Source organism: Rhea pennata, chromosome 9, assembly GCF_028389875.1.
Source record: "Rhea pennata isolate bPtePen1 chromosome 9, bPtePen1.pri, whole genome shotgun sequence".
NCBI lineage: Eukaryota > Metazoa > Chordata > Aves > Rheiformes > Rheidae > Rhea > Rhea pennata.
The window spans coordinates 27,227,583-27,252,747 of record NC_084671.1 but is presented as its reverse complement, the minus strand read 5'-3'; the positions used below and the strand labels follow the sequence as shown (position 1 = coordinate 27,252,747).

Sequence of the window (25,165 nt, the reverse complement as noted above, 5' to 3'; positions counted from 1 at the left end):
GGCTATCGGCAACGGGCCCGTCCGCGCGCTCCCCGCGGCCCGGCCCTCCCCTCCTACTCATCCCTCCGCGCCCCGGGGAGAACCATCATCACCTCGGTGCTGCTGAAGCGTTTCCTGGGTTAAAGCTCTGAGCCGGGCGACGGGGAGCCGAGAGCGCGCGGTCCGCCAGCGCCACGGAGCCTCTCGAGTTCGCCTGCGGCGCGCCGCCCTTGCGCCGCGTCGTGCCGCTCCCTCGGCGTCGCTGCCGCTCGCGCACGGCTGCACGACCGCTGGATGTCTTTGACAAAGTCGGCGAACTCCGCCGGTGCCGCATGTGCCTCCGTTACGCGCTCCGCCCCAAGCGGTTCGCAGCAGCGGAGAACAGGAGTGCACCGAAGGAGGGAAACCGCCTTAGCTTCAACCGGCGGCCCCGCGGCACAGGACCTCCAAAGAGAGCCGGAGAGCTCCCGCCTCACGGCGCGCCAAGCGCGGCCCCGCAGCGCGCCTGCGACCGCGGTGGGGCGCAGGAGCCTCGGCCCGTTTCCGCTCGCTGGGGTGCCGCCGCCCGCTGGGTTTCTCTTCCGGAAAAGGCACCTCGCAGCGGGAGCTGGGCCTCGAGGCGAAGCAGAAGCGGGTCCCGCGGGAGGGCCTGCGCGAGTGGAGCTGCGTGAGCAGAGCTGCGTCTCCTCTTTGCTCCTGGCGGGCTCCGGGGAGTGGGAGCTTCGGCCACGGTCTTCCCAAAGCAGCAGGACGGCGTCGCCGGGACGCCCGGCTCCGCTCGCACACGGCTGAATTCACGTTGGCTGAATTCAGCGGGATTTAGGCAAAGCAAAGCCTCCGGGAGGGCGTTAGAAAACTCGCTTCCCCGCGTCGTTGGCCCTGGAGGTGCTTAAAATCCGCCTCCGAAGGGCACCGTGACCTCAGGCACCCACGGCCGGCCGCGGCTCTGCGAGGCGGGGGCCAGCCCTGCCCGCCGCCCGCGGCCGGCGCCAGCGAGCGGGACGAGCCGCCGGCGCAGCACGGCTCCCCGCCGCCGGCGAGGCGGCTGCGCGGGGCCAGGGGCGCTGGGCCCGGCCGGCGGCCTGCGGCAGCCCCACGACGCGCGAGCCCAGCGGCCCGGCCGGCCGCCCCAGGACACTTCTGGGATCTCGCTTCCGGGATCTCCGCAGGCACCGGCCCCGAGCAACAGCGTGCGAATATTTTGGAGGACGTAGAAGGGTTTGACTACAGCTGAGAAAGAGCTTTTGTATAAAAATAAGTGACTAAAAAAGTGACTAAAACCCGACCGCTCCGATTTCTGCACTAACACAAAGCTGGCCTCGGCTCCGCTGCTGCTGGCCGCAGGCGCCACGAAACCGCCATTTACTGGCACTCTCGGCCGGGAGCGAGCCCGCGGCACGGTCACGAAGCCCGGGAACGCGTTTTCGCAGCCCCTTTTTCAAGCTAAAGCCAAACTGAAATTTGGCTTTTGAGCGGCGGGAGGCCCGCGAGCAGCCCGCTCCGCTGCCGCTTGGCCCGGGGGGCTGCAGGAAGGCGCCGGCTCCCCCCTCTCCCCCGGCCGCACAGAGGGGCTCGGGGGGCCCCGGGGGGCCCCGGGGGCCGGGCCGGGGCGGGGCCGCCGGGCCGGGGCGGGCGGCCGGGCCCTGCCCGCGGCGCTGCCCCCGCGGCGCTGGGCGGGCGGGCGGTCCCCGCTGCGGCTCGGCGCCTTCTCCTCCGCCTCCTCCTCCTCCTCCTCCCGCTGCTGCTGCTGCTCCTCCTGCTCCTCCTGCTGCCGGCCGCTGCAGAGCGGGGGCTGCGGGCGGAGCGGCGGCGCCATGAGCGGGGCGGCGGCGAAGAGCGAGAAGCTGGACGAGGCTCAGGCGCTGGCCCGCAGCTGCGCGGGCAGACCCGACTTCCAGCCCTGCGACGGGCTCTCGCTCTGCGCCACGCACAGCCACGGCCGCTGCTTCCGCCTGCACTGGTGCTGCCACCTGGGCTGGTGCCACTGTGAGTGCGCGGGGGGCGCGGGCGGGGGGCGCCCGGAGCGGCGCGGCGCGGCGCGGCGGGGGAGCCGCGACCGGCGGCGGCGGCGGCGGCGGGGCTGGCGCCCCTTGGCCCGCGGCAGCCCTCGCCGCTCCGCGCCCCTCCGCCTCTGCGGGCATCCGCGGGGCGACTCCCAACGCCCGGGGCCGCCGTGCAGACACGGCCCCGCGGGCAGCGCGGCCGCGGCTTCAGGAGCCTGCGCTGCTCCGGCTCGGCGCCCGCGGCTCCGCTGCCCGCGTCCGAGGCACCGCGGGCGACCGCGCTGACCCGCTGGCGGCCGGACGGCGTTTAACGAATGGTCGATTAACGCGCTCCTCGCAGCGCCGGCCGGTGAAGCGGCGGCGCCCCGCTCAGCGTTGCTCTCCGGAGATCCCGGGGCCGGGCGGACGCACCCCCCGGGGAAGGCTTGCTCGGGGCTGCCGCGCCGCCTCCGGGCTCCTGACAGCCCGTTCCGGCAGCCCAAGTCCGCCACTGCCTCTCTTCGCAATTTAAACTCGAATGTGGATTTCCCATCTCCCCCGACTCTCGTTTTTGTAGATTTTGCGTAATGGGGCAGAGGGGCTGCCTAAAAAGCCACCTTTCACTTGGGCAAGAGCTTGGTTTGAATTCAGTGGGTGTTTTAGGAATTTCATTCCCATCTGGGGTTTGTTTGCAATTGGTTTCCGATTAAAGCTGTTGTCAGGACTGTCGCGTTTTCTGGCCGTGCCCGGAAGCGCGCGCGCTCGGTGGGGGCACAACTGGCCGTGCTAGAAGTTGGTGTCATGGCTGCCTGCTGCAAGGGGATGTCTCTGTTGCTGGCATTTCATCAGCGCCCCGAATTGTGGCCGAGATACACTCTTCTTTCCCAGAGTTTCTCTGGCCTCAGTTGTTTGTGGCTGGCATCAAGATCTATGGGCGCGTGAGCACTCTGGAGGACAGGGTCAGGCCTCAGAGTGGTGCTGGGAACTGGAGGTATCATCCACAGTCAGTAAGTGATGGCGCTAGGAAGTCAAATGCAGAGCTGGGAACACATGGAGCAGCAGCATCGTGGAGCGGGATCTGGGGATTAGGGTGGATCACGAACTGAATATGCGTCAGCAGCAGGAGGCCTTTGTGGTAGCAAATCCAAAAGCGAAACCCAAGCCTTCACCTGGGGATGCATTAGCAGCAGTGCAAGGCATGCAATTTAATTAGTCTGCTCCACTCAGTAATGATGAAACCAGAATAATGGTTTAGTTTTGAGCATTGCACCTCAAGGCATGAGAGGAAAATTGGGAGGCTCTGCAGGAGGTCCTTGAGGGATCAGAAGTTTACAGAGTATGATCTACGAGGAGGTACAAAAGCAAAGGTGTTGCTGGGGCTGTAAAAGAACTGATGAAGGGAGAGTAGATGGGCTTTGCAATTTGTAAAGGCGGTCCTGAAGAGAAAGTTGCCTTCTAGTCCTTCTCTGCACAGACTTGGAGGATAACTGCATATCACTTGAGCTGTGGTAAGGAAAGTTTAGGTTTGGATATTAGAAAACTTTTTTAACTAGTGAGTGAAGTGAAGCATGGGAATAGGCTACTTAAGAAGGCGAGGAATTGCTTTCACTGAAGGCCTTTGAGGCCAACTTTGAGATATATTTGCCTTGCAAAACTGTAATTTTAAATGAAAGAAGTCTACTGCGTACCTCATTTTTCTTGTTTAATCTCTTGAAAGCATGTTCTCTTCTTGCCCCATTATTTCCTAATGCAAATTTCAGAGCTGCGGATTTCTTTGTATCCTGCTCTTGCAGAATGAGTGGAATTGGACTTAAAAGCGATAAGAATGAGGCCTATAATGGAAAATTATATAGGGGTCAGAGATGTAATTAAACAGCATTGCAAGTAATCCTTCATAAACACAGCGCTGTAACACAGACTTAGGAATCCTCAGAGGGTCCTTGAAAGGGTTTTTCTTTTGACTCGTATTGAGTCGTATTGGGGTGCAGGAAGCTCTATGGCAATTAAAAGGGCCTTAGAAGTCTTATTTTCCATCCTTGTTCAAGGTCCTGGAGAATGTTAACTTATTTAAAGTGCACTTACATGCTGAAAAAGGTCAAAGCCTCAGCACCACTGCAGTCTCTGGCTTATGCTTCTCAGGTGTGTTCAGGATCACCTCTGCTTACTTTGGTGACAGAAGTAATTTAGCATCGCTGAGCCGCTTGGATATAGAAATAATAATTGAGAAAGGACCTAGAGTGAATTCCCCAAAGCCATTTTTGTTGGCATGCTCTGAAGTGAGCAGTACTTTAAGCTTTCTCTCTACCTCCCCTGGCTTTCTGCCTGTAAAATGGCAATAATAGCTGGCAGGCGAGATTGCAGAGACTTCTTAGTATATCCAAACAGCTCCAAGAAGCTCAAGTGCTTTGCACATCTGTATGACTTCTGTGGTTCTGCCTGGAAGCTGATTTCAAGTTGTTTTCAGTCTGTTTGGTGTTTATTGGGGAGCAAAAAATGTACACTATGCAGGGTGCCGGGGGGGTTGGAGGAGGCTGCCCGGGGGAGGGCTGGCGGGGCGGTGTGCACGCGCCGGCGGTGTGACGGGAAAGCCTGGCTCGTCTTGAGTGGCAGTGGTGGCTGCTGGGCCTCTTCTGGCGTAGGCAGATGTCAGCTGCCACGCGTGTCCCGGTAGCCACTTCCCCGAGTTGCACTGCGCCCTTCCAGCGTATCCTTGGGTGCCTTCCCCTTGCCATCGTGGCGACTCCCTTTTAGCTGACAGCCTGGTGGGATTTAGATGTGGATCGAGGGCTTCAAATTGCTCAGATGACCTTCTTCCAGAGTTAGCTAAAACCCTGGGCAGTGGGAGGTTCGTAGCGAGGCGCCCACCTTCCTTCCTTTGGATCTCCGCCGCAGGCCTGATGTGCGCTGCCGCCGGGCGCTGGTCCGGCCGGGAGCCTGCTGGCTGGCTGCGCGGGGTACCCCGCTTGTGTCGGAACGGGTCGGGTGCTTAGGCTTATGTCAGGTGTGAAAGCTGGACTTCAAGTTGGTTTCTAATTTTACTTCCTAAGAATCAGCTCCCTGGAGAAATCTTCGCGCTTGATATGGTTACAAGCCTGGCTTCACCCCATGTCAATGCGAAAATCTGGTATTCTGTTGAAGAAGGACTCTTTTGCAGAGGTTTCTTTTAATAAGAATGCCTTGTGGTATGTTAAATGCCTTGCAAAACACTCAGTATGTTACACTGCAAGTATCAAAAATACATTATGAACAGCGGTTCCACAATACCTGCTTCGCCGTAGTGGTATCGATAGATGGCAACTGCTATTTGTATAAATCTTTCTGTGATTTGGTTGTCTTTTGCTCAGGTTCAGCATTGAGCAAGCAGGACTGTAGCTACTTAAATCCTCTTGCGTGGCTTCCACTGAAGAATTTATGCAGCAAAAAAATTTCAGCTCCATCGCTTTTGCCAGACTCGGCTGTTGGAACTGTTTTATGAGAGAACGGATGGAGCACGGCTGGAAGGTGGGAAGGCCACCTCGGGCGGACAGGAAGGGCAAACGCTGGGACCGGACGTGTAAAACGATTGCGGTTGCAGTCTAGGTTTTAGAAATGCAAATGCTCCCCCTGTCCTTGCGCAGCGGTGTGTAGCAATTGCAAATGTGCCTTGAAATAGCTTCCTGCTCCCTAGTGCGCATCACATAACCGTGGGAGCGGTGCGCCCCGCGGGAGCCACCCCGCGGAGCGGCTGCGCGGGGCGCACCTGAGTCACGTGTGACCCCGACCTGGCCGCTCCTGCAGGAGGTCCGGCAAACTCGACAAGGAACAGAAGGAGCTGCCGCTCCTCAGCCAAAAGGAGAAAATGGATTCAGAGGGCGGATGGCGTGCCTAGAAGGGCACGCGTCTTCTGGGCGGTTTGGGGGAGAACGGCTGCTCTGACGTCGGCCGCGCCAGCGCGGGTTCGGGCCACGCAGCATCCTGCTGGGCCGGGGAGCCCGCGGTTTCTGTTCTGCCTGCGCAGAGCAAACTGCGTCACATCCTCGCGCCCGTTTCGCAGGTCCCCCGGCGGTGGGCAAGCCGGTCCCAGCTTGGCTCTGCACAGGGTCTCCCCTGCAGTGCTCGGGTTGTGCCGGAGGGTTACTCGGTATCCCAGCCGCTGACAGAAAATGCTGACAGTCACTGTACCCGTTTCCCTGGGTGTTCCCTGAGCAGATAGCCATTTTTTACATTCTTCTCTATTTCAAACACCAACATTTTTACAATATTTTTAGATGAAAATATTTTTAGATTCATTTTCTGTCCTACAAACCCAACGGAAGCTCTGTGCCGAGGCTACTCCTGATTATTGCCCTTTCTTCGGGGAAAGGGATGTGGTTGTGAGTGTCACTCAGGGTCTCCTGCCTGTCCTCTGTCAACGTGCGTTGGGTGCTGGCGTTCTTCCCCGCTTCGCAGTGATGTGTGCAGCCTGTAAGCAGCTCTGCGCACGCAAGCAGGATCTCTCTGGTGTCCCTCCCCGCTGGAGAGCCGGGAGCTGTCAGCAGGGGCTCAAATTATCAGGCGGGAGCGTCAAACGATCTTTGAAGCCAGGGTAATTATTCCGACCCCCAGTCCGCCTAGGAGAGCCGTAAGCTGGCGACCAGCAAGGCAGCCTTTCTCTCCTGAAACACAGCACTGGCAAGGGAGCAAAAATGTTTGTTTGAGGTTTTCAAGTGCACCGTGACGGAGCTTGGGGGTTTAGACTGGACTAGCGTCTGCCTGCCAGCCCGCTTCTGTTGTGCCCTCCAGCTTCGAGAAACGGTTGTAGCCGTCTACGCGAGCCCCAAATAAGCCCTGGAGTTCTCTGTAGCATCACATACATTGTAGGTCTCCTAAAGTCCTGAAGAGATGTTGTTCTGGGAGGGTTGGTTGGTTGGTTTTTTGCATTGGTTTTGGTGGGCAAAAGAATCTTTGCCACATCCAGGACAGAGCAAAAGAGCAGTTGTGTAACAGTGTCTTGTGTGTATCTTGGGTTAGCCTCGCTCTCTTTGATTTGTTGGATAAATGTGAAACAAGGAGTTGTAAAATATTTGTGTTTTAAGTTCTGAGACTGAATATTTGGAGTAGCTTTTTTTTTTTTTTTTTTTTTCCTTTTTTTTTTCTGGAAAAACTCTGCCTAAACAGGAATGCAGCAGTTGGGTAGGAACACTGGGGCTGGGCACTCTCTGAAAAATGCCTTGTCTTGGTGGGAGGATGATTACAAATCCGGGAAGAAATAGATATTTTCCTTTTTTTTCCTTTCTCACTTGCTGTGAAAAGGATTTGGATGTCCATCCAGTTTAAGCCAACGTGTCTGGAAGAAATGTTTGTGCACAGGCAAGGCATCACACTGAGCACTAGGCAAAACTCACGGAAAGGAAGATTTTTCAGCTTGTGATATGGAAGCACTTTTAATGAGGATTTGCTGCCTATGGCTGTGCAGGATCTTCTCTTCACCTGTATTTTGAAGGCCTGATATTCTAGCTTTGTTTCACTAAGCTGTATACAATGGAATGAAGAGCGTCAGCTTATTGTATTCTGAAATGTGACACTAAGGGCAAATAGTCCTCCGCTGGTTTTGTTGTGGGTACACCATTTCAGACCTGGACTGTGTTCTGTTGCTCTGGTTTTAGCTATAATCCCCAAATCACAATATGAATAGACTTAATTCTGTGTCTTGGAGAGAGAACCCAAATATGCAGATTTCATCAAACTCTGGGAACGTCAGTGCCTTTGAAAGAACCTGCTGTCACTCGTTTTGAAATCTTTGCTGTAATGCAGAGTTGCTGTGTTTATAAAGCCCTGGTACCACTTAACAGGAAGAGAGCAAAGGAAAAGCTTTGAATTCAAGTTACTTGCTGTAAGCACATCTTGCAGGGCTAAATCTACAAGTACAGGATTGAAGAGAAATCATTGCACTTCTTTCTCCAAAAGTCCGGAGAAAGGGGAACATGTATCCCAAAACGCTTTCTGTCGGCCAAAAACTGTTGCTTGTCGTACGTGACAATGAAGCTGTGCTTCGTAATCAGTCCATCCATCTGAGGAGCTTCGTTCACAAGGAATTACGTCTCCTTGCCTGAAGCTCAGCGATCTGCTGGAAGCAGCCTTTGAGACTTGTGGGGGAAGTTGGGGGCACGTTTAGCTCAGTTGGTTAGAGCATGGTGCCGCTAATGCCAAGGTCGTGGGCTCAGTCCCCGCATGGGCCACTCGCTTGAGGGTTGGACTAGATGATCTCCAGAGGTCCCTTCCAACCTTACCATTCTATGAAATCTATGAAATAACACCTCTTTCCTGTAGCTGACTGAAGGATTAACGTTCACTCGTTACATTATCTTCACTCTTCTTGTTACTGCCGGATGTTTTGTGGGTCTTAAACTACAGCTCCTGGTCATATCCTCGCACTGCCTGAGTAATGAGATTGTCGTCTTCGTGATCTCCATCCTGCAGGTCTGCAGAGCAGACTGTGCGTTCGGATTTGCTGGCAGCACCAAACAGGGCTTTCAGGTACCTAGCACAGGACCTCAGATTTCCTGAGAGCAGCAGAGCCTTGTGAGTCAGCTCAAGCTGTGCTACCTAACTTAGGTCTGCACACTGGTGATGTTGTACTAGGACTTTGTGCTTCTGTGAGGGACAAAACCCAACACGCTTCACGAACAAACGTCCCGAGATGCGCCAAAATGCTAACTGTGGCGGTGTGGGTTTAGCTGCTGATGGATAGCACAAGCTCACGTTAATGTAAAAAGTTGATGACGGTAGGTTGGTTTCCAGGCAGCATGCATGCATATGTATACGTATAAAGTGACCCTCTTTTACTGTGTTGTCATTTTTATTCCAGTGCCTTCAGGAATTTATTTCCATAAGACACAGAGCATGTTTTGCAATGAACTTTGATTCTTGTCCTAAGCAATACTCTTCAAATAGTGACAGATCACAGAATTCAGGAAGTGCAGCTGGTGCAATTTAATGATATTGTTGCCAATAGTTCAGTATATTCACATAGATGGAAGTCAAAAATCTACTGAGAAAGTAAAATACGATTGCTTGGCAACTGGGCCTTGTTTTTAATGTACGTTAATTTAGGCAACTTAACAGTTGGAATTTATATACTACTAATGTTGTAAAGCATTTTTAACAAGAGACATGCATTTATATTCTTTCTTTCACTGGTGGCTCTTAAGCTTGAGGCCCCGCATACCTGCCCTCAAAACTGCTGTTTGGTTGCACCCAGTCCTGAAGCATTTTCCCTAGCCTGGCTCCAGGAAACGCAGTCTCCAGACCAGGGTCGCTGCTGGGCAGTGGCACTGTGCGATGTGATGGCACTCTTCCTCTCCTAGAGGTGGTACTTGGCCTGTGGAGAGCATTGCTGGATCCCAACCCCTCTGAAGGAAGGGCTGGCACCCCGCGTTTTGGACATAAGCAGGGGGAGTTGTCCCTTAAATTCTCCACAAATGTGTTGTTGCAGTAGAGGCTCGTAATAGAAACGCAAGGATTGGCGTGGGTGAAATATGAATGGAAACATGTGTAGGTAAGCACCTGAAGATAAAATAGAACGAGGGTTAAGAGGATGGCCTGAATGGATAACGAAGGGTATGGTTCCCAGCGCTAAAACTGAGGAGTGTGTTGTTTCTCTCAAGCCCAGAAGGCTTGCGCTCCGAGAATGCTGTAGCACAGATGACTTGTCAGCAGGAGACCCTGTACTCTGACAACAGGAAGGTAGCGACACAGGTACGGTGCATCACACATGCCACTGCTTCTCCTGGTAGCCCACTGGGAAAATGGACTATAGCCATAAAGACGCATATACTCCAAATGAGGAAAAACAGGCCGTGAGCAGCAACCTCAAGCTCGCCCCAAGTATATGTAAGGGTATAACAGATTTATCCAGATGCTAGTTCTGTCATTGCAAACGAAGGAGAAACGCAGAGATAGGACGCGGATTTGTCATTTGCTGTCCCTTGTCCTTCATGCTATACGCAAGTGGTTCTGGTCAGACCGCTTGGGCGCACGCATCTTGGTGCTTTAGCACGTTTGGGTGTAAGAGCGTGAGTGAATGAAACCTGTGAAAGAACAAGCGTGAGTAGGTAAAATCAGCTTACGTAGGTTTTGCAGGATAAATATCGTCTTTCCCTTCCATGAGGTCTGGCACTGAGTTTTGTGATTTTATTTCCTACACTGCTGGCTGACCGAGGGAGCCGGAGCCAAGAGCCCAGCGACCAGAAGATTTTTCATGGCCTGTTGCAGCGCAGGAAGGGATTGCTGCACATTTCGCTCTGGTGCCAGACTGTAGCCTGTCGTGGTTTGGAGGGTACCTTGCAATGCCCTGGTCCAGCCATGGTCTCTCTACCCATCGGCCAGGGAGGGTGTATTTCAGTGCCTCTCTCAGGGGCATGAACTATCAGGTCTTGGTTGTCAGGCAGGAATTTAAATTCCGGGAGAAAATAAAATTATGCTTTCCCTGAGGCTCTGTAACAGGCACAGGAGAGTTCTTCTGCATCCTTCCTGCAGGACGCAGCAAGCACAGCCTCCTGCCTCAGCTGTCCGTCTGGACCGGACGCTGCCTGCGAGAGTGGCAGAGTGTGGGTCTTGCTTGGACGGTGCAGTCTTTTGGAAAGGACTTTCTCTTCGAGGACATGCGAGCTGCTCTCCTCGTGTAACGTTTCCTGGGAAACATTCACATCTCAGGGAGGAGCTCATGGGTGCACCTGCTGCAGAACATACACATACAATATATGTGGCAGGAGATTGTAACTCATCTCTTCCAATGTCTGTGATTTCTCTATGCCAGGAAATGTCTTTGTTCTTTATAGGTAACTTTTGACGCTGATCTGTGGTTACCCTTCGCTGTTAGAGTATCAATACCCCGGCTGTCTGGATGAAAATGAAGGGATATTGAATCTCAAGTAGAGGTTGCATGAGGATGGTTTTGTAAAATCAATATTTAATGCAAAGCCATATTTTGCTATCTTCCTTAATGATTTTTTTAAAAAAGTCTAGCATGAGCTGGAGGATAAAATTCTTCAGAAAAATGCACCAAAACTGGTGGTTCTCCTCCTTGGGAGGCAGCCTTGCAAAGGGATGTTGGAAGAGAACCATCCTTAGGTTCGGAGTTCAGTCTGCGATCCCCGGCGCTTAGCTGCTGTGCTAAGGGCAAGCTGCGCGTGTGGAGGTGACCGAACCGTCTCCTCAGCTGTCCGTGCCTGGCTGTAGTGTCTGTGTGCTCGTAACAGTGTGCGTTTGCGCTGGGACTGCGGTTACTAATACCCGTGATAAATGTAGCCTGAACTCCTGAGCTCCATTCAGAACCCGCATGTGTTGTGTGGTGCTGCTCATTGCCATTTTGGATGGCAATTTTATGTTACCTTTCCATGGTTAGTAAACAAATATGGCCCCTTTAAGAGAATTTATGGCTGCATGAAACATTTCTAGGTCCTCTTGGGTTGTTGTTTTTTAAAATCTGATACATCAATATAAGAAACAAAAGGAAAGAGCAGGGATGATACAAGGAAGATCCAGGGTTTGTTTGCATTTAATAGTTACCTGCTATAAGTGTAGGCATGCAGAATACCTTGAAATGCTAGACAGCTCACAGCATGTAAAATCATGATCTTTTTTGTATTTAAAACAAATCAAGGTAGAAGAGCATTAAACTACAAATTACGATGAAGAAAAACTTCCTTACTCTTCCCTTCATTCTTGGTTTTCCTGTGAAAAGCTCATGGCTTATCAAGTCAAGGGCTGTCACAGCTGTCTCCATCACTATACAGCAATGACAGGGAACCCCTCTACTTCACATGAGAAAAGAATTGGCACCAGTACAAAATCCCTGTGAATTTGCTGGAGGAGCTACTGTAGAAATTTAGCTAGACCAGTTCTCTCCCGTGCTTGAATGAGATCGGGACCGGGACAGATTTGTTAGTGCTCTGATGTAAGCGCTTCTGTGAAAATGGACTATTTATTTTGCTGTTTGTAACAATATACTTCATCAGGTCTGCTAAAGTTTCTCAGTGTATTTATATGCTGTTAAGGTGACTTTTTGCTTTCTTCTGTGGTGATGCTGGAGTAACTGGGGTTCATCTGCAGTGTTGTCTTTGGACAGTGTATTTCTGTGCTCTGGTTGTGTCCTCTGCACTAGGAATGTGTCAGAACAATCTCCAAAACTTTTTGTTTGGAAGAGGTGGAGGACTAAGATACTACTTGTGTTAAGGTGTATATCTCTCTATATTAGGATCCTTCAAAGCTGACAGGCATTTTAATTACAATTTGTTATAGCTAACGACGGTGCTGTTCAGCGCTAGCGGAACATTTTCCAGGTATTGTACTGTATAATTGATGGTACCTCAGAGTGTCCTGAAATGCTTCTCTTTCCTCCAGTGGCTCCGTGGCTCCTGTCCCCTGCACATCCCATGGTGTTTTGCTAGATGTGACGTTCTGGCTATTCTATATGATACAAAGAAATGGAAACAACTGGGTTAGCAGTGGATTGTGGGGTTTTTTTGTTGTTTTGTTTTGTTTTACATGTGACATCTGTAAATATACTCCTGGTTTCTCCTTTTATTTGTTCTCATCCCTCTGCAAAAGCTATTATTGTGCTCTAAGTGAAGCATAATTTGGAGCCAGTGCAGTATTTAGTGAATATTTACGGTTAGACTAATCTCCCTTTGCAATGCTTTTTTTTGTCCCGAGCTAGGCATATCCCTAGAGAAGGAAGGAAAGAGGCAATCGTTTTGTAGCCTGCGGGACTGAAGAGCACTGGCCCCATTTAGGCAGTCGAATAGGTATCGGGCTCTCAGAGGGCCCTTCTAGCCTGCTGAACTCTTCCCAAAGGCATGAAGCCCTCTGGCTCCCGTGCCCTTCTGCTTTGGCAGTGGCGAAGCAGAACCCGACTCCTTCCTGTGCACAGCAGTGCCTCCTGGCCGGGGCTGATCCCCGGCCAGTCTGTTACGACACAGCTGCCTGCCTCCTATGCCACCTATGCCACCCATGCCACCCACTGCCCTTGCAGGAACTTAGAAAACCACCTGGGTGCTTGACAGCTTATATGTTGTCCTTGGGCTGCTGTGCCAGTCCAGGCACCAGCAAACAGCTCTAGCTTGTAGCTGTCACCGTGCGCAAGACAAATGCACTTAGACTTCACAGGGATGCGCATCCAGTCAGCTCTCCCTAAAGAGAAGACTTAGGTCTATTTTGTCACACTGATGGGATGTGAAACAAGCCCCTCTGGAAGACCATTTGGTAGTGGGATATGAAATAGCCCCTCTGGAAGACCATTTGGTAGTTCTCCATCATTTGTTATGAAGCAAGTCGGTGTTTAAGAGAGTGATTGCCAAGTTTTTACCCATGTGCATGGATTTGGAAGAGCCCTCGTGCTGGGAATTCTCTGTGGATTAGCACTGAATGCCTCCGGTTTAATCCACCTTGTGTTAAACGTGAATTCTAAACTCAAGTCGTGATTCCAGTTGGTCTGCAAGCCAAATGTTCCTGTGCTACTTGCTTTGCCCTCACTCTTTCAAGGCTGTATGGTATTCAGTTAGAAGTTTGCAGGGTATTTGATGTTGTTCTTTACACTGGGACTGATTCCTCTGCCATGGAAGCTAATTCATTGTATGCTACTAGGTTTACGCTGAGCTTTGGAGCATACTTTTGCTATTTGCTTGTTGAGAAATTTGGCAAGTGATACCATGGTGATATGTAGTGCAAACACTGTTGAGGAAAAAAAGGCCAGCCGAACTTCTAAGCACTGGAAATAGCACGTCTATGTTTTAATGCATTTCATTTTGCAAAGCTGCCAAGGAAGTTATCAGCTCCACATCCATATTTTAGCGTTTTGTGCCTTGAAGGACTGCAGCTCTGTTGTTTTAATCTGCAGCCGCCTGTATATCAGCTAGTGGAGCTGCGGAAAGTCTCTTCCCTGGCACAGGAGGTTCTCGTGTTGCAGTGGGAGAGGTGGCACAGCAAGCAGGTATTCACCATCTGTATTGCTGACTTAGAGTCCAGGATCCACAAATGAAGATGCACATCTGCCTTTTATCATTTTTCTGAAGCGCAGCGTAATTCATGTTGTTGTTCGTCAAGAAAGTTCTTAAAGCTAGCATGCTGAGAGGGCAAGAACTGAGGATTTGTTATGAGAAATCTCACAGCTGAAAGATGGATTTCTTTTTTTTTAATATGCTGAGCACGTTAACGAATGTCAGAGGTAAACTAGAATGCTGGGACGAGGGGAAGTGGAGAATAAAATGTTTAAACAGCACCTCTGCTTATTTCATGGTTAAGTTATTTTGTATTAGCCACGGAAATTGCTGCTGCGTCTGTTTGGTGAGGATGCATACAGACTGCTCAATTAGCAAAAAATCAGACAGACGTGACCTCGTGGCTTACTTCTAAAGGCTTTTAGTTACTTATTTTTTGGATGCAGAAGGAGATGCTATAATTCAGCTTCCAGTCAATCAACCACATAGTTCTGGTAATCACAGCCTCAAACAGACCACATATATGCATCTGTATATTTATCTATGTGTATATGTGTTTGTGTGTACTTTGGGGGATAAAATATTTTCAAGTTGCTTGAGTTGCTGGCAGGTAGCACTGGAGGAGCAGAGCCAAGGCTTTGGTGAACAGTGCACATCTCTTTTGGCAATAAAATCGTATTTCTGTGACCAGAGAGGCAGGGAGAAGAGTGCTGCCTGGCAGCTTACCTCCTTGTCCGTGCTTTGAATAGTTGCCTCGCAGTTAAGCAGGGGCTTTTGGGTGTTAATTTGCTGTAGGGCTCGTCCTTCAGGCTTGCACAGGAGTGAACTGAATAACGAAGAAATGGAAATGCAATCACCGTTTTCAGTCGTGCACAAAGTGCTTTCCTTGCCAGTGCAGCGTTTGTAGGAGAACACAGCTTTGTGCGCATGCAGCAGCACAAAATGAAGGTCCTGGTAAAGGCTTTGAGTTGGGGCAAATGGTTAAGTGTATCCAACATTCCTACTTCTAAAATCTCTCACTTGTCTTGTATTTAATCGTATAATCTGTTAACATATGGCTGTCGTGCAGGCTTGCCATGAAAATAATTTTGGCAGAACCTAGTTTCACACATTTCCCATTAAACACTAAGGAGACAAACCATAACTTGTTTCCACTTTTTAGCCTTTTTACAGTGGTGGTAGGACGGTGAAGCTTCTCTGTAGTAACCACTACAGTATTTAAGATCTTCCCAAATGTCTGCAAATGCAGCAAACTGCTTGTCATAGAATTGGAGTTTGATTTTTGGATAAAAACCCATGTGTTCAGCACATGCAGTATTTTTCCATCACAGAATTACTGTCTTCCACCTAGGCAGAAGTGGCAAGTGACCCAGGAAACAGCGTGCTCTGCAGTGCCTCGTCTGGCATCTGTATTTGTGCAGAGCACTGTAATTTACTGTAGCATCCGTCAGTGGAGCTCAGCTGCAGAGTTCTCCAGCCGACTTGGTTGTGACACGTCGGCAGTAAATGGCGTGCTAAAATATTGAAAGGAATTCATCAAAATAGGTGATCGAAATACTATTTTATCATGAATTTGTGCCCAATGTTTAAATTCAGCAAAAATATTCCTGTTCATTTCAGTAGGAGATTGATTAGACCAAAATCCACAGTGAAAGAAGTGGGACTTGTGCTTCCAGGCTCGTTTGCTGTGAGAAGACATCCCTGCCAAACCTTGCAAGCTGTAGTGGGTGGAAGTTGTTATTATTGTTAAATTTCTGCATTTATTTTTCACAAGATGCATGTCATGACTGATGCATTCCCATTCCTTATGTAGAGTAAGGAGCTGTAAACGATGACGTTACATGGCTTTGTCCATGACTCATTCAGACAGACCCCTCTAGAGAGTAGATACTTCTGTGGGCTGATCCTGCCCAAGATAAATGTGGCCCTAAAATTATCTAAAACTTAAAAAAAACAAATTTGCTAAAAAATCCTAAAGGAGTCTAGAATTCAGTTAATGTAGAAAAGGTGGTTCTTCCTAACACACAGGTCTTCTCTGCTACCTAACTTCATGCAGGTTTGTTGGCTTTCTGTCGGGCAGTTTCTACTTTGTCCTGGCAGCACTTGTCCTTGGAACACAAGGAAACATTCTTGGTTGATCTTGGGACACATAAATCAGCTTGAAAGCTGCAGTTAACAAAGTAGTCACTGTTTTCTTCTACCCTGAAATTAGTGCCAGCAGGGCAGTTTTGAAACACGTGCGGAGCGTTACCACATGCCGCTGCAACGGTGACCGAAAGCTGAGCTCCCAGGTAGCACTTCATCTCCCCCTACCTCTGCCCTGGGACCTTTGAAAACCAAAAAGTCTTTGGTTTTCAGTGCAAAGAGAAGAGGGCTTCAAATAGAGTCGAAGTTGGACCGTAGACAGGGCCTTGCCTTTCCGTGTGCGTGCAAAGGCAATCTTCTGTTTTCCTAAATCCAATACAGAGGCTGCAGATGCAAACAACAGCTTGCAGTTCGAACTGTTGTATTCTCTAGGTCCAGTTTGCTAGGGAAAGTGGATTTCTGCTTCTGTCAGGAACGGGGAGAGAAAGCTTGTGAAATGCATATGTTTCCTCCACGTAAAGGTTTGCCAGTGTTTTTCTTCTTTGACTGCCTGCTTTAAAAAAAGTTAAAGGGAATGAACGATTTATCTAATTTTTATCTGTGCTGTAAGCTACGTTGGCTTAAATTCCCTACTCTTCCTCTCCCATGATCCTTCCACCTCTCTGCCAGCACATGTGGTAGATATTAAAAAAAAAGGGGGGGGGGTTGTTTTTTTCCTTTTCTTAAACTAGGGCCTCCCTTGTGCATTTTAGATAGAAGTGGCAAAAAATAACAATTGAAATTTCTCTCTAGTATCTGTTCCACATCTTTTGGAACAGAAGAACATACAGAAGTGCCCTAAGTATATGAATAACTACAGCCTTTGGGTTTCAGACTAGGGGCTGCTGACCCCGTAGATGCTGCGTTTCAGTTGATGCCAGTTGAATTTTACTGGACCTCGTTCCAGCCAGCAGCTTGCTAACCAGTCATTTGGTTGCGTTGCTTTGCAAGACAGTAACATATTCAACGCTCACTAATTTGAAAGAAGGATTTGTGGGGAACAACTGTTTCAGCAGGAAGCCATAAGCTGCTGCGGTTAAGGTGGGTTGTGAGGATAGGCTCTGCCTGCCTGTCCCAGAGAGCTTCCCAGGGCCACTGCGAGCATCGGGCAAGATTTGAAAAATGCATGAGAGACCACATCCCTCAGCGACCGCCAGAATGGAAACGCGGCGGCTGCTGCTCCGAAGGGCACTAAAGGAGTAAGAGCTCTGTTCTGCTGGTGATTAAATTGTTCAGCTGTTTGATGCTGGCACTTAATTCCTCTGAGTCATGGCAAGTTTAGAGGGTGTTGAAACTAGACCTTGAGATCTTAAAAAAGATGGCAAAGGGAGAAGATGCCTTTGTATTTTCTGAATGCTGTCGAGCCATAATCAAATGGAAGAGAGAAAGAGAGAAAAAAAAACCTCCCTGGTATGTTCTAATTTCACTGAGCTTTTCCAATGACTCTAAATGTCAATACACAGATTCCAGGGGAAAAAAAAATGCTTGAAGAAGTATTCAGTGAAGCTGGACACAAAACGCTTTTTCTTCTGCCCACTTATTGCAGCTTTCCTGCTTTCTCTTTCTGCCTCTGTCTGCCTGCTCTCTCCTGCGGTACGACGAAGGCGTGTTTTTCTTTTCAGCGCGTGTCTAGCGTTCGCTCCTCTGATCCTGCTCGCTGCCTTTGCTGTCCTTGGCTTGTGCCTCTCCCGCGCTGTAATGATCCCTCGCGCTCTGCCTCTCCGCTCTGCGGTGTTGCCTCTCTTCCTTTGAGGACCCTTTGAGGGTCCGGGCTTGGGAAGGTTAGCTGAGGAGCGCAGACTACTTTCCTTGGAGCCGTGTTTCCCTCACAGTACCAACGGGCACAGCAGGATGGGAAGAGCCTTCTCCCGTGCTTTTGGGTTCCCCCGGTGACCTCCTCGGGCCTGCTGGCAACGCACAGATTTTATGGGGCGCCTGGGTGCTTGCGGAGCGACTGAATCCCGCCGCAGAGGCTGCAAAAGCTGCGGGAGATGGCATGAACGCGGCCCGTTGCTGGTGCTCTCGGTACATGGTTGGGGCACCGACCGTGCCACTGGCTGGGGATTTGTTGCAGTCAGAGCAGTTTGCCTTGTCTGGGAAAGGTTTTCAGCTGGAGGGCAGGATTTCCTATCAAAAGGATGGGGAAGAGAGATCTTCCTCAGGGAGAAGAAAGCCCTTCCCTCCCACCTCTGGTCCACAGTCCTCCTTGGGTGGAAAACAATCTTTCAGCAGGTGACCAGTGCTCTGATTTTCTGGAGGAGTCGGTACTTCGGGGGCTCATGAGCCAGAGAAGAGTAGCACCCCCCTCAGAGCTGCAGGCACAACGGGTGGCAGACGCATCTCCACATCGCAGCAGCACCTGAGTCATGAACCCACCAAGAACTTCAGTGGCTTTCTACTCTTTACCTGGAAAGCTTCAAGCTGCAAAACACTTCTCCACTGCTTTGATACTTTTTCTGCCTTTGCAAAGCAGCATTTGCAGTATTTATCCCTCCTGCATCATAACTCTTCTGAGAGCCCCACTACTTGCAAGTCTTCTGGAAATTCATGCTTTCATAGTTTATGAATCCCTAGGGGGACTTGAATCTTTCAGAGACTTCATGCAAATAAAATGTAGCATTTTACAGTCTTTGGCGTAGCCTCAAGTTGCTCAGTTTTTCCTAACAAAGTACTGATTTTCTGCTCTTTATTCCTTCTTTTAGTAGAGACTTTCAGTTGTGCTCTTTGATTCACACTTGGTGTTCTCTATATAGCCAACATAATCCTATTTTCTTATTACTTAACCAGATAATCAAAATGTCAAAGGCATTTCTATGGCTTGGGAATGCCCTTATTTTTTGCCTTAAAATTCCAATTGCAATCATGTCTGAATCTCCTAGTTTATAATACAGAATAAAACCCTATTCAGTGTCTAGAAATAAGAACATGGAAATATACACAGGGATACTCATTGTAATGTGAAATAATAACTTAAATCATTTTAGCAAAGTCCTGAAGTAGAACCGGTCAATGTTTAGGGAGGAAAAGGAAGAAAAAAAAAAAAAAGCACGTCTTCTGCATGTCTTTGCAGTCTGCTTTCCCGTAGAAAGCTAGTTGTTATTAACCACTTTGGGTAAGCACCGTGTTATCTTTTTGACCAAAAGATAAGTCTTTAAATACTGCTTTTCTGTTTTTCCCCCAGGCAAATATGTCTATCAGCCCATGACACCCGTAGAGCAGCTTCCCAGCACCGAAATACCGGTTCGTCCTCGGGAGTCTACAAACACGATCCAGATCTCCGTTTCCCTCACCGAACACTTTTTGAAGTTTGCGCCTGTCTTCCAGCCCCCTCTGCCCCCCGATTCCCCGCAGTTCTGCACGATCGCGGACCTCTTCATTGACAATTACCGAGTGAAGTGCATCAACGGGAAGATGTGCTACGTGCAGAGGCAGCCTCCGCCGGTGCCCCACAAGGTAAAGCCCGAGGAGGTCCCTGTTCGCAATGCCTTAAGCACGAGAGAGAGCAATACACCAAAACCAGATCACTGCTCGTCCCCTTCCAGCTCGGAGGACTCTGGGATCAACGCGGTGGGGGTTCACTACATGGAGTCGTGTGATGAGGACACGGAGGGGGGCGCAGAGCTAAGTTCTGAAGAAGATTACAGCCCCGATAGCAGCTGGGAGCCAGATGAATGCCCACTGCTGTCACCCTCACAGGGCGAAATGGAAGTCATTGAGACTATAGAAACCACTGTGTGATCCAGCCAGGGGGAAGCAGATCAGTCCAGCTCCCACTCAGTAATGTTGCTTTTGTAGTATTTATATTTTCTGTTTTTCTGACAATCCCGTTTTTCCAGTACACTTGATTTTTCAGATTCCTCGTGGGAGCACGGTCACGGGACTTGCATACTGGTGAGCTAGCAGCAACCTGAGCAATTTTTACATGTTCTCAGCCCGATCAAATCTCCCATGTCTGCACATAAGATAGTGATAAATTGTAAGACTTTTATAGCTGAACAAGGCCCTTTTCTTGGTCTGGGTTACATCATATACTATTATTCATATGAAGATGTGCCACCCGTGGCGTTTTCATCCGTCAGGCTGTTTGCAGCGGGCTTTCAAAGCACAGAGGGTAAGCTGGTGCGGCACGCCTGCGAGCAGGAAAACCAAGTTGTCCTTATTCTTTCACGTACACAGCTGTGTGAGGTGCGGAGACAGGAGGCTCTGTCCTTGCGCCTTGTCCATCCCTTTCTCTAGGGCTGGGTGCGACCCATCTCGAATGCTCTTGGCACCACTCTTCCAGCGGGTTGGTATGGCAGGCTAGAGAATGCACAAAGTGCCTCCAACTTTTCTCCAGGCTATGCACCAAGCATCTGCTGAGGTGGGTCAGGCTCTGAAATCTACTGAAAAGGCAACTTTTGCTCCCGAGGTTAATCGCTTGCCCGGAGCCAGGCAGTCCCTTCTCGACATGGGTCTTGGAAGGGGATCTGGCTTTTGTAGCTCAGCAGGAGGGGGAGCAGGTAGAGAGGAAGTAGCACAGCAGTCTAACCAATACCATTCTAGACCGAGGTGTAAAATGATAGGTGAAAGGCAGGGACTACCTCCAAAAATGCAAAATCAGCCCTCAGCTTTGCCCGCTGCTTCCCCCTGTGCTGCGCGCTCAGCACTGAATGGCCTCAGGGCCTGCATTTGCCTGAAGAATAGCGAGATGGAAAACGAAACAAAACCGCCGTTCTTCAGCCACACTACGGTGTTGGCAGAGCCTGGGACAGCGTGGCGGTGGGGCTCATCAAAATACAGCCCAAGGTCATAACAAGTGGGAAAGCAAGCCTTGGCTTTGCTCTCCTTTTCATCCAGTTCGGCGCTGGCTTCTAAACGAGATTTTCCTTAAATAGCTGGAAACATAAGAGCTGCTTTGCTGGTGGCTTTGTTTCAGTTACGCTTGATGAAACAAATGTCTTTCTCAGAAGATTTCAGTCAGCTTGAATCAGTTGGAGTCAGTAATAACTGTGTTTTCAACAGTATTACTGAATTTCTTTGTGTATTTACTGTTTACGTTTCAAAAGTCATTGGTGAATATAAGGCTGTATAAACGTGTACAGTTTAGTGACTGATCCTAGATTGTAGTCTGTGTTACAGAATGGCTCATCTCTCTCACTGTATATCCTGACAACGTATTACTAATTTTATACACTTTGTAATCAGTACCTTTAGAAAATGTTTAGATAACAGTGTGCGTGTGTGTGCGCACATGCACATGCGCGTGTGCTAGGAATTTAACATAAACGGTTATGAAGTAATCCTGTACTTTTTAGACTAACACTTTCAGACAAAAATAATAGGTTTTATAGTTTTGATGACTTATATAAAAAGTGCAATGCTTGTTAAGTGAGGAATTTGGGCCATTGCATGAACAGATAACATTCTCACAAGGCACTTAAAAAGTATTCTGTTGTTCTGAGGGCATTTAAATGAAAGCCGTAGTAAACACTCAATAGGATTTATTTATTTTTTAAGGGTGGGGGTTGTCTTTCTTGGTTAATCAAAGTTTCTAACAATGTTTTACTGTCCTTTGACCAGACACATTTCATAGGTAGAAGAAAACATTATGTATAAACCTACAGCATTTACTCATATTTAACCTTTCACTTGTAACCTGAGGGGGGAGCTGCAAACGCTCGCTCCTGTGCCTGGCCCGCCCGAGCTTTCTACCCGGAGGAGGCTTTTCCTGGGCGCACGGGGGGACAGGCAGATGCATCCTCTCAGGAACTAACGGCAGCGGGGCCCTTCCGCAGAGGCCGGGGGGCTGCCACCCGCTGTCGAGCGTGGGGTGCCAAGCACAGGAAGGGGCACTTGAACCCTCTTACTTGGCAAGAGCGAGCAAGCAAGCAGGGTCTGCTCCTCCCGCTCTTGGGGGGCACCTGCTGGGAGCGTAGTGAGAGATCAGTTCGGCGGCTATGCCCAAGACTTACCCTAAGATCCTGTGGTCTTGCAGCTCCATATCACTGTTGTCAAGATACATTCTTTTTTAACTGTAAGTAATTAGCAATATTCACAAGCTGTGAGTATCTCCTACCAGGATTTGTTCAGATGTCTTAAGCACAATAAGCTGCCTCTCCCGTACGTTGTACCTGTAAAACTTCAGTGGAGCAGCCTGGTGTGGGACAGGGCTAGTTCTGGGAAGTGTTTTAGCAGCCAACACTGTGTCACCTTTCTCACAAAGCTCGCATCACTCGCCCTAGTTCGGAAACACGGTCCTCACAGAAATGGGATTTCTTTTCTTTGCACAAACACGGGTAAAGGTCTGCTGTAAAAGACTTGCCCTGAGCTAGCGGCTCCACTCTGCCAGGGAGAGGTGTGTATGTTTCTTCTTTAATAAAATACTAAACAACTAAATCTTTGCTTATCCTAAGTAACTGTGTATTTTCTGTACTACAGTGAAGCGTTTTGAGCTTTCCAGCAAAGGAAGCATTATTTATGGCTTCAGATGGCATCAGCCGAACCATCCACCCAGTGCTATGGATAGAAATGCAGTAACCTGGTGGAGCGCACCAGGCCTGGCCCTGCTGGGTTCACGGACTTCATGATTACTGGGGTTGGTGTGCAAACTCACAGCTCAGGTTCTGATTTGACTCTAAAAGGATGAGCTGCCCATGTTGCATGGAGGATGTTGGGAAAAGAGCTACAAGACCAGGCTGACATCTGGAAGAGCTTAGCTATCTTTAGTCCCTTGACTTACCTCTGGCCAGGTGCACATGGCAACTGCAGGCTAGAAACATCACTCTGGGGCTGTTTTGGGTGCTGGGTAGTCCTTAATGCTAGTGAGGAAAAACGTGAACACACCAGGCACACCGTGCCCCACAGTCCATGGCTCTGGCACTGCTCCTCAGACCAACAGACTTCTGCATGGCAGCTGGTGCTTCTGCTTTTCTTGGGGGCAACAGTGTTGTCCCCATAATTCCTTCCATCCAGTGTAAGCTCTGCCTGGATGAGCCAGGTTACTCTGTTAGTTCTGCACAAATGAAAAGCACTATCTGCAAGCTGCTGTGCAAGTCCTACCCACAGCACTGGCTTTGGGACCAGTTTGGAAAAGAGGGGAGGCAACTGGACCAAGCTGAAAGGTATTTTGAAAAGCTTTTTGCAGCTCATCAGGGTGCTAGCTGGGACCCTGAGGGTATCATACCCCCAAACACTCAAGAGTTAGTGCCAAAACGAATGGGGGAAGACATGAGATAATAATTACCAAACCAGTAGCACACACTGTTACGGCAGCTCTGGACTGCGTTCACAAGCCAGGGATGACATTACAGAAACGTTAGTCACTGTTGCTATTAGGTTGCAGTTCTACAAGTGCAGTCAGATAAAGGTACTAGACTGGGAAGAACATAGTGAGTCTTGCTCTTTGGCACTCCCCAGTTTGGTGTTGTGAAACACTGGGTTAACTAGTACTGGCAAACTTCTTTGACCATCAGTGCCAATCACGCCAGTCCTCTCCACCTTGCAGCCCTCAAGGGCCTCCAAAGCCCTGCGGATGATCTGAACTGCGCTGAACCATCCTGCTGCCTTTTTGGACCAGCAGCAGTGCAAAAAGCAACAGCCAAAGCTGCCAAAAAGGGCCTGTAGGTTTTGTTTTGTGGCTGGTGGCTCATATGCCACCTTTACACATACGCATCCCTGCAGGTGCTAGCATGTGTACAACCATGGGAGGAAGGGGGAGGTTTGTGCTTCACCCACAGGGACCAGACACAGCCCTTTGCTACGAGCATTCAGTGGCAATAGTACTAAAAAATGGCAGCCAGCAATGCTGCCAGACCGCCAGCCCTCTCACCACTCCCTTTGCCCACAACTCATACAGCCAAATTCAGCCAAGGGCATTTTTTAATGGAAGTTCATAGGAGCACACTGCGCCCCGGTTAGTTTGCTCACACGTGTATCATTTTCTTGCATTCTTCAGTCTTTTCCAGGTCCACCCATTCTGTGCCATCAAACCACCCATGGCTCTGTCTGTAAGGCAGTGGGCCAGGCCTTGGCAAAATGACAGCTTTTACTAGTGCTAAAATTAATGCTCAAGTGTGGTACTCATCAGCAACTGCAACACAGCACCTTGAGACATACAGGTGCTGGGCACACACAGGCCGCATTCCTCCAGCCTAAGGAACAGGCTCCAGTTACTTGGCAAAGTTACCCCTGCTGCCATTAGCCTCAGGGTTAGTGCAGATACCCACAATGCTGCACACTGCTTCAGCAAGCCAGGATTTTGACACCAGAGTCTACGACTTCCAGTCGCACCAGGCATTCTGCAGCTGTCAATCTGTACAGTAAGAAGCAGCAGCAGAACTAGAAAATTACCTGCAGCCGCTGCTGCCCAGAACTGCCCAACAAGACCCAACACATAAAAGGGTTCTGGGAAAGGAGCAGAGGAAGAGGGGAAGAAGTTCGGCGTCATCATGGAGAAGCTTCCCTGCACCAAGGCCCAAAACCAACCGTGGTTCCCTGCAGCCAGGGCGGGAGGCCAGAAGCTCTAGTCTTCAGCAAGCGGAGGAGGGGCCAGATGGAGCTGGAAATTCTCATTCTGGAAGACACTGCTTGTGGCAGGGTCACCGTGGGAAACGCTGAGCAGTCCGTGCTTTTCACCGCCATGATTGCGAGACAGCTCAGTCAGAAGAGCTAACTGCAAGACAAAATGCACATAGCTCACCACCCTGCCCAGAAGCATTTAATGTAAAATAGAGAAAGACCTGGAGAGCTCACATGGAGCTCACCTTCTTCCCGCAGCAATTAGAAAAACCTTAACATATGCAAAGGAGAGGAAATGCTGTGTGCAGTAGGCTCACGGCGCTCACTGCACAGGGCAATCCTGATCTAAAAAGCTTCCCAAGTTTCTCTGGGTTGTTTCTGAATTACAAGAGTAAAAAATATACCCTGAAAGAGCTGAAGAGCTACACTAACAACTGCAGCCAGTACAGGCAGGGGGCACAAGGATGACACAGGAACAGTAGGAGCTATGCTCTCCTTGGGACAAGCCGTGCTGCCTGGGCAGGATGGAGGGACAGCTGGAGGGGGGCCCTCCATGCAAACACAGAAGCCGCATGGTGTCTAGGAGAAAAATTATTTACAAATGTAAAAAGAACTTGAGCAAAGTCT

The 25,165-nt window shown here is 49.8% G+C and overlaps 2 protein-coding genes across 5 annotated transcripts in view; one reads left to right on the top strand and one right to left on the bottom strand.

Moving 5' to 3' along the window:
* Window positions 1-1,707: 1,707 nt before the first annotated feature.
* On the top strand, window positions 1,708-22,417 carry C9H3orf70 (chromosome 9 C3orf70 homolog). Its single transcript, XM_062582261.1, has 2 exons — window positions 1,708-1,965; window positions 19,224-22,417. The coding sequence occupies exons 1-2, from the start codon at window positions 1,794-1,796 to the stop codon at window positions 19,778-19,780; spliced, it is 729 nt and encodes a 242-aa protein (XP_062438245.1). The 5' UTR covers window positions 1,708-1,793; the 3' UTR covers window positions 19,781-22,417.
* The window catches only part of VPS8 (VPS8 subunit of CORVET complex), a 93,565-nt gene continuing 79,847 nt past the window's right edge, over window positions 11,448-25,165 (bottom strand). For 3 of the 4 annotated variants that reach the window (XM_062582257.1, XM_062582259.1, XM_062582260.1), the window contains one exon: window positions 21,506-24,692. In XM_062582257.1, the coding sequence (XP_062438241.1) occupies window positions 24,543-24,692 (150 nt within the window). In that variant the 3' untranslated portion in view covers window positions 21,506-24,542. Of the gene's footprint in view, window positions 12,390-21,505; window positions 24,693-25,165 lie in introns of those variants that run through there. The other variant, XM_062582256.1, reaches the window with a different exon arrangement.

What these genes read in the sequence shown, in the direction of transcription:
- C9H3orf70 (XM_062582261.1), top strand. Translation starts at nt 1,794, where the DNA reads ATGAGCGGGGCGGCGGCGAAGAGCGAGAAGCTGGACGAGGCTCAGGCG. An exon ending in CCACCTGGGCTGGTGCCACT is followed by an intron (nt 1,966 to 19,223) that starts GTGAGTGCGCGG and finishes TTTTTCCCCCAG; the next exon opens with GCAAATATGTCTATCAGCCC.